Below are 11,805 nucleotides of genomic sequence, written 5' to 3'. Positions count from 1 at the left end.
CTGAAGCTGTTCCAAATTTCACTTGTTTACACTAATAAAGAGAGCATGCATGTACAGGAGCTGGTAAACTCCTCTGAAGAGAGAGGGTTTGGATGTTTCCCTGGCTACTTAACAGAAGCACCTGGCATTGTATATAGCTAGAGATACTGGTTAAAAGACTACAAGCAGATTTTAATTGGTTATTCATCAGTGAGTTCAATTCATGCTCTTGGTGGCTACTTGCTAGCAGTCAACATGATGCAGAATTTGAGATTGTTACCAAATGAATGTTTTTGTTCAGAAAATGAAAGGCTTGGTATTTCTAACTCAAACTAAAAATGAATGATTCACCAGCCAGTCAAACTTGCAACTCCATCACTTTCATCACTCATTTATAGAATATATTGTGTAGCACCCTAGAAGCTGCCTTTGAAGTCCCAGACACATTCCTCTCACAGTAATTACCCAGTACTACCACATTCCTTCTCAGGTTATTTCAGCCACAGAATGTGTAGAGCAGGAAAGCACACCCTCTCTGGCTATCTCTGCCTGTGATCCCTTAACAATGGCCAAGTTCCTGTCCCTGAGTTCCCCTGGGTGCTATCTGGAGGACAGCCTGCTCCTGTCCCAGAGCCACACAGAGAGAGTTCCCACACACGACTGTCAGCTACAGATGGTGTCCAACTCACTGCATCCAGGTAACTGGATTCAATCAAGAACCCTCACTGGAACTAAGTGTTGGCAGAAAAGAACTTTTAAGAGTATGTATAAGTGTGTAATTCAGGTTTCAGATCTAATTTATTTTCCCTCTGTCAGTGATAAAGTCATGTTACAAACATTTGCTTTTTAGTACATTGCCTGGGATAACACAGCCATGATTTTGCTACGTTAGCATTCCAAACTTCTTCGCCAGCCAACCAACAAAGTAATGGACGAGACCTTTGGTTCACTTATATATTTATGAATGGAAAAAGTCATAATGTAAATTTACTCATTAAAAAAACTTGGGTACAAATTACACATACATAAGACCACCCATTTTTTGAATCACATGGACACCTTAGACCCAAACAACTCATTGTAATAGACTTTAGTGAGAATACTCCAGGTAAAGATTACAACAATTGGAAGCATCTTGGATTTTTAAAAAAGTATATTTCAATACATAAGTTTGTATGCATGCTTTAAACAAATATAATTCAAGAATGAGCAAAGAGTCTAAACAAAAAGTAATATGACCAGCACTAACATTAAACTTCTCATCCAGGTTTTAATATGTTAGTCTAACGTAGTGTTAGTTACCATGCTGTACTGAAAAATGTAATGGCACAATCTGATCATGGTTCATTAAATATTATACCCTACTTCCCCATAATAATTAGGCTGGTCATAAAATTAACAATGCATAAGTAAATAAGTATAACCAGTTATAGACAGTTGCTTGTTTTACAAATTGCCATCAGGTAAGACATACTGTCCCCAGAGACTCAGAGATGGACATTCAATCATACCATTAAAACAGTATGGCCTGAAGAAATGGGCACAATTTTTTGAAAGTATATTAAGACAATTCTGTTAGCTTTTAGTTACCCCTTGTAAATAATCATGGTATGACTTGAATACAAGACCAAACTTTGAAAAGCAAAGGATTTTAATCGGCATAGTGCATGATTGATTCAACATAATTCCCAGGAAACAAGCCAGTTACTCGATTGCAAACTCCTTCATACCAGCCGTCATCGTTCTTCTTTATCACATAAATGATTGCACCCTCCATAAACGACAGCTCATCGTCTTTGTCCTTTGTATAGTCATATATAGCAACAACTGTGGAATAAACAGGGACACATTTAGCATTTTATTAATAGCAACAGTATTAAAAAACAATTGTACTTCAGAAAATATTAAAAGATTAGTTTGCTGTCGTGGGATTTTCAGTAATGAATTCGTGTGCTTTTCCTGTTGAACACTAAGCCCAGAAATTAGAATTTCACTTTCCTTGCAACATTAGCTAGCACTAAGAAGTGTGTGTTACTAACTAGACACTCAGTTAAACTGCTGGCAGAGAAGTACATCCAACTGTGACACAGTAAAGTGGGGCTTATGGACACTTAAAAGCTGAGTTAGGGAACACCTGACTTGTGTGGTACCCATTTCTGACCAGATTACCTCAATAGCATGTGGATCTCTTAGTATGAATCTCTTGATTAGAACAAAAATATTGTACAAAAATGATTCCACTGAGGCCCCTGTTGGCACATCAGTGTGGCCCTGCACACCTCACTGCTAAAGCCATTGCACACAGATGAATGGGCATTCCTACAGAGCTTTTGTGTCCTCAGGAATTCTGGCACTACGTTTCAAGGAGCTGCACTGAGGGCAAGTAGGAAAGTTGCTGAAGAGTGTAGAAGCAACATCTGCTATTTTCAGTACCAGCTTGGTACTACCTTACTCTTACCAACCTCCAACTTGCTGTGTGCCATTAACAAAGCAGAGATTTCCCCAAGGAAAGAATGTTGCCACCACCAATGCTGGAGTTAAAAACTACCACTGTGAATATACAGACTTCAGACATCCCAGCCTTACCCTTCCCAAGTTAATATGGATTTATGCAATTGATCAGCTTTATGAATTCCAAGAATCCACTATTTTACACCTACATATATTCCCAACTATCTGCTGTCTTAATGCCTAGCAATGCTGTGCTGTATCAGTTATTTTCATCCCATGGGTATGTCCTGCACACAGTCCAGCTCAAGTGAAGAGGGAACACAGGAGCTCTGCCACAAATACCACAAGTACCTGGCCCCATTTTGTACTTACTGCAGCACCAGCCAGCTCATGAGAAAACTGGCAGCACTGCTGCTGACAAAATGGTCAGTGCTACAACACAGACAACTCCGCTGGCAGGAAATCTGCTTGTCCATTATTTATGGGAAGAGATGTTTACTACGTGACTTCATACCTAAGCACAGTTCACAGTCTGCTGATCTGGAGTCACTGATAAATCTCCAAGGAGACCTCAACACATTTTCTAGTTCAAAGTTTAATAATCCACTCTAGTAATCTGGTGTGATGAGATAAATACAGCTTGGAATTTCTGTCCATTTTGCAGCAGTCTGTAGATGACTGCCAGGCAATCCTGAGGTAGGTACAGTCCAGCTTATCAAAGATGAAAGCCATCCAATTTACACCTGCTTCCTGTGAAGAAACTTGCTTTTTCACCCATTCTAGAATGCCTGAAGGTATGTTATAATTTGTCCAAAGAAGGATTATGTCTTACCACATTAGGTGTAGACACAAACTAAGGAAAGCACGGCTTGAGTTCTGACTTAGAAGGGACAAAACGTGGGTCTGATGAAAACAGTCAAAGTCCTTCATTCCCTCCCGACACCATTAATGCCCTGATACTGCACTAACACAGCTGCAGTGCTTCTCTTACCTTTCTCTATGTAGTTTTTAGGTGCCCAAGCAGGATCTCCATCTGCATAGGGATCGCTGTACTGCACAACAGCAGCCTCCTCATCCTCATAATCCACAGGTGGTGGGGGTGGAGGAGGAGGAGAGTCATCAAACATCGGCATCTCATCGGGAGGCGGCGGCGGGGGAGGAGTTGGGCTATCAGCAACTAGAAACATTTGGAGATTATTGTTTTCTCTTAAATCAAGACAGTGTGGAGATGCAAACAAACCTGAGGCTGTACACTGTAAATAAAAGAGCTGGGGGGACAACACACACAGCATGCACTATAATACCATGCACTGATTAGAAACAGAGGCTTTGTATTAACAACTACAACACACAACTCTATTTGTTATTAGTGGTCCAATCTATGTGTAAATGCTACTAGAGTCAAAGCACATGCTGCGGGGCATAAGCTGAACATCAGCAGAGAGGAAAGCTTCCTGCTCCAATGTCCATGCGCTGCAGCGGTAGCTATGGAGGACTCGAGTGGCACCCTCTGAGCCAGGCAGCAACAGCCTCTGACTGGGCCAGCAGCTTGACTGGCTTTTAACAAATCCTTTGTCTGTAACAGTCACTTCAATTTACTTCTGAACACTGCTTCCTTGGATTCCTTCTCTCTCAGAGCTAGCATTAGGGAACAAAAAGATCTGGTGTGGATCAAAAATACTAGTCTCTTCCCTTTTTTAAGATTCAACCAGGTAAGAGGAAGCCAAGTAATCCTTCTGCAGAAGAAAAGCTTTGTAGAGATCCTTATCTTGCAGACTAGTTTGTGTGTGTGACGTTCAGGAGTCAATTAATAAATGAAAAACAATGACAGGCAGCTGCTGCTCTTAGAGAAAAAGTGCTCAAGGAATTAAATGTATAATCCAAACTGTCAAATCCCTGCCCTGAGACTCTCCAACCAGCAGAGTTACAAGTTGCTTTGGGAAAGGAAAAAAGAGAAAGGCATTATGGTACAAATCACTTTTAAAATCAGTTCATTAAATTAGTTTCCAGTGACACTGACAGCAGCTGGCAGCAAAATAGGGAGATGGCATACTCATATGCAGGACATCAAGTCACTTATGCTATTCCTAGGGAGATGTGGTCCACTATACACGGCCCTGGTGTAAGCACTATGGAGCCACAAGTTACTGAAAGGAAGCTACTGTTACTGACAGCAATTTGGTTACATAGCAACACAGAGTCATTTTCAAGATATCTGGGATTCTGCACACTGAAAACATAGGCTGAAAACTACTGCTCTAGGCAGGGTTTGATGGAACAAGGCATCAGGCCTCAGAATATGCAACTCCAGCACACAAATTTTGAAAAGAAAGCCAAGCAACAGAGAAAGACCAACACTGCACTGAATGAAGCTTTAACTACTGATAGTTACAATGGCACTGGAGATTAGAAATAGGGGTTTTGTTTGCTTAAACACTTTTTACTTTTGGCTGGTCACTACTCTAATGGTGACTTAACCTTTGCTCTTCAGCCCCATGCCCCTGATGAGCGATTTGGGCACAGCTCCCATGTCCTGTCTGGGTCAGACTGGCTGCACTGGGACAGGTCTGGCACCTGCTGCCAGGGGCAAAACGGGGCAGGAACTGCTGGGGCAGGGACTGCCTCAGCACAGGCATCCAGCCTGCTCCCTTCCCTTGAAGGGCCAATTCTTCACCTGCAACAAGCCCAGCTCCTCTTCAACTTGACCAGCTGAGCTCAACACCCCACAGCTCTCTCCATCAGTAAGACTGGCTGCCACTGTATTTATTAGTGATTCCTCTCCCACACAGAAGCCCATTTGTGTCACTTGGAGACAGACTAACAAAGTCTTTGGTGAAGTGAATGCTGCGTCCTGCCCGTTACTGAATAGCACTCACAGACAGGCTTCATTAATCCACCAGAGACACATGACAACACTGTTTATGAATGGACTGGTTTTGTGCTGCAGTTAAGCACATCTTCCACAAATGTATTTCTCCCCCTAGTTTCTGTCTGCAGCTAGGGGAAAAAAAACCAGAGTTGAAACAACAATCATTTGAGATCTTGAGAAATCCTTACCTTAGAAATTTTTTTTAAAAATTTAAGTGCAAAAAACAAGTTACATTTATTCAACAATGAAGCTGCATATTTGAAAAGGAAAGAGAGCAGGAAATGCAAGTGTGAAAGCACCAAGACATACTCTTGAGGCAGTGCAGGAACTGCAAGCTTTATGGGAAACATTTAAAACAATTCAACTTTGCATTTAAACAAAGGGAGAGAATGGAACAGAAAATTCGACAAGTGCCACTGCACTGAAGTATCCCCTCGCCTCCTGGACCTTAACCTAGACTTCTTTTGGTTCTAAACTGAGCCAGACTCTAAGACAGCATCACTTCTCCTAGGGGAGGGAAATAAGCATGCACAAAGCCACTTTAAATGAGAAAGGGTAAAGGGATGAGTATTTATATAGCTCCAAACTGAGATCTTCTCTAGTATCTTCTCTAGTCCCATCCTTGCTCTTTAAACAGGGACCAGCAGACTCCTTGTGAAAGGACTGGGTGTGAGAGTACAGCAACTCAAATCAGCTGTCCCTGAGCACCAGACACACTGGAAAACCTCTCCGGAGGAGATGCTCACAGTTTGGTCACAGGAAAAAATGAAGAGGCATTGCATAGTTTCTAAGCCCTCTATGTCCTTGTCCTCTGAAAGAAGCCCACAAGCAGTCTGCTTTCCAAACCTGCAGATCTCTATGATAAGGAAAAGACAAGTCTACCCACGTCTCCCTAACACCAGAGACTTCTTGAGAAAACAAGACTGATGGAAGTCCAGCACACAATGCCAAAACCCAAGAGCAGCCTCTACAGCCAGCTCTGCTGAGCGTATGCGCAGGCTGCCACACGCACCCCTGCCTCTGGAAGGAGGCAGCAGCTCCAAGCCATACTCATTATAGAACTTTCCAACCCAAGAGACTATTAAAGGAAATAAAATACAATTCCTATGACCAGATTTCAAGCTTCAGCTGGTTTTGCTGCAATCTCATCCACGAGTCAGCTTGCATTCTGCTGTTGCACGCACAAGTCAGTCCGTCCCTTTCACCTCTGCTCTCCCAAGGGCTGTGTTATCTCCAGGAGGACAATACTCAGAACAATTGAGAAGCAGGTGTCAATTTTCTCAAGTTTATCTGCAAGTGAAGATATTTGGTAACCTTCATCTTCAGCAGGTTTACCTCTACACTTACTATTTTGGAAAAGTTTTCAACACAATTTTGTGGCACACTATTCTACATCAACGTGATTCTTGCTGTTTACCTAGCACAGCACCAAAATACCTTCTTTTTGAAAAAGAACCAGAGAGATGTCTCTGATGTCATGGGGAATGCTCAGAACATGACCATTTAAAAGCTCTAATGGAAAGCAGAACAGCAACACTACTCAGACCTGTGGTCCCTAAATGGATGCTGCAGCTATACAGCCAACTGTGTAGTGGTAGCCCCTGAGATCTTAGCAAATCTCAAAATGGTTCCCAAACACTTTAAAAGCATTTTTTATTTACTTCATACTCTATCTATATCACATTTAATCTGCTGTTTACAGAACTGCAACAAACTCTAACTGAAAAGGATATCTCCAGATCAGGAACACTACTTTACACTTGCACTAGCACTTGAGACAGTAACACTCACCTGAAGGGAATCAAGCAGTAATGGTAAAAGCAGAGATACTAGTATAAACACAGCACAGCTAGAGAGCACCTCTCACAAACCTAACAAGCAGAGCTATGCTGCTAGAAGCTCAGCAGGGAAATAGGAGAACACAAAGAAATGGAGAATGAAAGGCTGCTGAGAGGAGAGATGCCTTACAAGCTCCTTTGTAATGCATTAGATCTTAAGACTGCACATTTTTAATTGACTGTACAGCTTGCTGAAAAATGCTACAGTATTGGAATCAATGGTTACACATTACACGTTCTGACAGTCTACATAAGCCCTTCTAATAAAAACTGATCAATTAACCCTACTGAAAAAGGCAGGGTGATTCAACATGAAATTAGTATTTTCAATTAAAATACAATTTTATATTCACACCAAACATATGCCACATTTCGCGCTGTACTTCTGTAATAAATTTGCAGTTCAGGACTTAAATGGGTCAGTAATAATCATGCACGTGTTATAAAATATTGAAGAGTGTGCCCTTCAGCTCCAATAGCATATTGACACTAGAATGCAAGATGGTATTAGCTTCTGGAAAAGGAAACAAAATAGAGTCTGACTTGCCAGCCATGCATGCTAGAAGAGAGTAGGCTCTACCCTTTAACAGCTCAGCTTGTCCAAACTTACTGTTTTCCTGCACCCTGGCCACGAAGCCTGTGAGAGGTATCTGTGGAGTCAACTGAGGCATAGGGGGAGGGGGTGGAGCAATAGAAACTGGTAGCAACACACACACCATATCGGGAAAGTCAAATGGACAAAGGAAAAAAAAAAGGGAACAAACAAAAGCAGCCGTCAGTAACGAGGACCACAAAACAAAGTATGTAAAGAACAACAAGAACACACACACACAAGAACCTTCTTCAAGCTTGTGTTTCCAACAAGGCTGAATTTGTGGTTAGCCAATGGAGGATCAAAAGCAAAGCATGCCTGTGTTCAGCCAGGGAACAGCTGAGTGCAGGCTGCGTGGCTGGAAGCTCCCAGGGTGCGTGTGAAGGTTCCTGCTCTGTCACACATTTTGTGTGCTCACCTGGGGAGCACAGAAAATTGAGCTTTTGTCTTGCTGCTAAATAAGGATTACTCAATTTAGCAGCTCTCTTTTCAAAGTGAGCTACTAGAAGTAGAGGTGATGTTTTGCAGGATTCTGGACTCCCTCTAAAATCAAAGTGGAGCACTGTATCAAGTGCAGCAAAGCAGCACTGACACAGAGCAAATACAACTTTTGCAAGGGGCACAATGTTTTAGCATCAATACTTCTCAGTCACACAAAGAGCACCTCCCACCACTGTGCTCTGCTGGGACAGGGGCAGTCAGCTAGCTTACTGCAGTTTTGTTTTTCTCAAAAAAAGGGACCTTGTTGCTTGCTGGTAGAAAAAAATAGATGGGTCTAGAGTGGAGACTTTATGAAGTCTTCTGTGGTGAGAGGGCACCCAGCAACCAAAAAGGCTGGCAAAGGCTTCAACAGCTCAGAGTGGCTACAGGAGCATGCAGAGCTCCCCAGGAAGCCCTTGGGAGCTCATCTTCTGTGAAGTATGTGCCTGTCTGGTGAGTAATGAGACCTGTGACCACACCTGTGCTCAGAGACACTGAGCTGACAGCCCCAATGTTCAACTGCTCCCTGCACAGGTAGGGAATGGGAGCAGTAGGGCAAGCCACTCAAACTATCAGCTCTGGCAGGACATCTCCTCCTTAAGTGCAAGGAATGAAAAGCATAAAACAAAACTCCACCCAGAAACTCAACAAAACATCAACTCATTTGTTTATACAGTGTCCCTTCTCAGTGGAATTTCTCTTGCACTGGAGCAGAGAAATTTCTGTGAAGGTGGGAATTCAGCATGGTAATAAATCCAGTTGGAACCAAATTTGAAAGAGGTTCTGTTCTTCCAAGTAAGCAACAGTTTTAAATAAAAAGCTTTAACTAAGATTAATGTCTGATGAATTAAAATGAAGCATTTAGTTCATTACAAAACCAATAATCAAATAAACTGTATGGGATAAATGATTGATAAAAACAGGAGAACAAACAGTGTTTCACAAAATTGAAGTAAACATCTAAGAAAAACCAGAGCATTTGTTAGCACGAAAAGTAAAATCTTAAGGCAACATGGGACCTGGGTTTAATGTCAAGACAGTAGCACTAAAAAAATAATCACCAGTTACAGAAATAGAGGAAAACAGTTTCAAGTAGCAAAACACACCCATCAAAATACTGTTTAAAAAATGCTGACCATCAGTATTTTGAAAACACCAGAGAGGCTAGATTAAGAAACAGCACCTGCATTTGAGCAAAAAATTGCTTTGGACAAATGTAAACATTCAGAAAAAGTGGTGTGCACAGCATTTAAGACAACTGAACTATTCCCAGAAGTAAAATCCTGTTTATTTAATGAAACTCAACTGTTCAGGCAGGAGGGAGTTTCTGTTGTTATGGTGAATTAATTTGGAGGAATGAGAATGTGGAGGAAAATGAAATGCTAGTATGGGTGAGCAGGAGTAGGAGGAAAATCAGGTTTGGAAAAAAAGAAAAGATAGATACTGTGTCTGCATATAAAAATACTTTCTGACAAATGTAATACTTCTAGACTACTCAGAAAACCCTTCACTTTGGTGTCCCAAGTATTTTAAAAGCATTCTTTTCTTAAGAGTAAGTACACAACAGCAAACACTGGTCTAAAGAGATCTTGAACACAAACATCAACATTTCGTTTCAAAAGAAATATTCCTCTGAAGTTTAAAGACTTGGCATTCTGAACACTACCAAGAAAAAACATTATACAACTACCACTCCTCGATGTGTACTTGCTCAAAATTTATGGAAATGGCAAGGAAGAAGTTTCCTGATAGAGCTTCCTACCAGCAGCCAAGATCCTTATTTTGCAGATCTTTCTGCAGTGAACCTTGTTTGCCCTTCTGGGGCAGGAAGGCAGGAGGCTGCTGACTAAAACCTGCTCACTTGCCCAGGGCATCCATCCCTTCCCTCATCTCCTGCAGATGCTCCTACTAGTGTGAAAGCAGAGAAGTTGTCTGCTAAAAGAGAGAGACTGAGCTCCTTAACAGTCAAGCTTAAAGAAAAGAACAAAGGAGAAACTTGGAATCAGGAACGGATTTAAGAAAGACACAGAGACAGGGAGGAACTGTGTGACAGGAACATGAACATTGTGCTCAGTATTCTTTTGCCACCATCCAAATAGTGGGAGAGTGTACTCCAATCACTTTAGGTCTCCCACAAAAAAACTGACCCTTGGTTTAGTTTATGTTCGCCAAGCACACCTGAAATGCCAAGTATATTGTGCTTATAATTAGACAGGCAATCCTAATAATTTCTTGTCATGAGTAACAGCAAACAAGTCAGGGGGGAAAACAGTATAATTGCAAATAGTGCAATCACTGTGCAATTTCAATACGGTTTTTCTTGTTTGTTTTTCCTTCTATTTCAGGAAAGAAAGTAGTAATCTCATTGATGCTTTTCATAAATGAATTAAAATGCCATGCATGCTTTTACAATCATTTTGCTCAAAACAGTTTGTGATTTCAGAGCTCAGCAGCTTACTTGAATTTTGAGAATAAAGAGGCCCGCCATTAACATGAGGTTGAGCAGAGAATGGGGCAGTCACAGAAGGATTCCGTCTGTATCCACCAGAAGATGCTGAAGAAGTGGTAGAGTTGTGTCGTGAGATTTGCCTGGTCATTGTGCCATACTGGGAACCAGGAGCTGAACCAGGAGCAGCTGAAAAGCATTAGCCAGAGGAACCAAGGAAAAGACTTAAGCAGAGCATTACTTGGGATAGAATGCAGAAAACAGAAGAAGTCCAGAACATGGAAAATACTTGATTACAGTTCTCCAATAATTTAAGATCAGTAACAGGCAATTAACAGAAAAAACAAACATCCCCATTACAATCAATAATGAGAAAAAACACACAGAACATAAACCAACACTCATATAAAGGGCATTGAGAAATGCTGAGAGTACTTTGAGAGACTGGATTGAACTGGAAAACTGAATCCAACTCTTAAGTGTATCTCAATTATACTACATGCAATAATACCCTTTATTAAAAAGCACACAGAAAAAAATTCCACATTCTGCTCAAAACAAATTATTTCAATTGCAAAGCTGAACGTGCCTCCAATCTAATATAAAACAACACTCTAACAAAACAGTGAAACAAATGTCATGAGCTTCAGACATTTGGCACATTTATCAATCATATTTGCTGGTTGTGCTTTTATATTGATGGAATTTGTACTAACAAATCAGAATCACCAATTCCAGCTGACAAAGATGTCATTCGTTCTTCATGATAAACACCCATATTTACCTTCCACCTACTGGCTGCACAAACTTCAAGGTTAACAAAACAGTTTAAGTTCTTTCAGATTAACCTCTGACAGAAGGAAAATCACACCTTGCAAACTAATGAATCTCACATATTCTGGTTGCACGAATTAACACAATTCTCAAATGCAAAAGCTAGTTTGCAATAAAGTGGTTTGTGCTTTTAGATACATATATCATATAATTATATAAGACACAAACAGCAAGCAGACAGAAGTTTGCAGTCCTGTGATGCTATCCAAAGTAATTTTCACTTAACATTTCAGTAAGGGAGAGTGCAAAGGGTTACGTGGGTCAAAGCCTCCAAAGCTAGTTTCATAACTCAATCAATTATTCTTGTCATCAGCCT

The 11,805-nt window shown here is 41.1% G+C and overlaps 1 protein-coding gene across 5 annotated transcripts in view; it reads right to left on the bottom strand.

Moving 5' to 3' along the window:
- Positions 1–1,114: 1,114 nt before the first annotated feature.
- Positions 1,115–11,805, bottom strand: part of ABI1 (abl interactor 1) — a 77,331-nt gene continuing 66,640 nt past the window's right edge. For 3 of the 5 annotated variants that reach the window (XM_071428778.1, XM_071428774.1, XM_071428775.1), the window contains 4 exons: positions 10,668–10,844; positions 7,748–7,834; positions 3,422–3,607; positions 1,115–1,806 (listed from right to left, as the gene is read on the bottom strand). In XM_071428778.1, coding sequence (XP_071284879.1) covers positions 1,631–1,806; positions 3,422–3,607; positions 7,748–7,834; positions 10,668–10,844 — 626 coding nt within the window. In that variant the 3' untranslated portion in view covers positions 1,115–1,630. The remainder of the gene's footprint in view (positions 1,807–3,421; positions 3,608–7,747; positions 7,835–10,667; positions 10,845–11,805) is intronic. The other 2 variants (XM_071428776.1, XM_071428777.1) reach the window with 1 other exon arrangement.

Source organism: Agelaius tricolor, unplaced genomic scaffold (assembly GCF_023055355.1).
Source record: "Agelaius tricolor isolate 1412-34295 unplaced genomic scaffold, bAgeTri1.0.p SCAF_6, whole genome shotgun sequence".
NCBI classification, from domain to species: domain Eukaryota; kingdom Metazoa; phylum Chordata; class Aves; order Passeriformes; family Icteridae; genus Agelaius; species Agelaius tricolor.
Note: the sequence above shows the minus strand (reverse complement) of the source record. Positions and strands in the feature narration are given on the sequence as shown.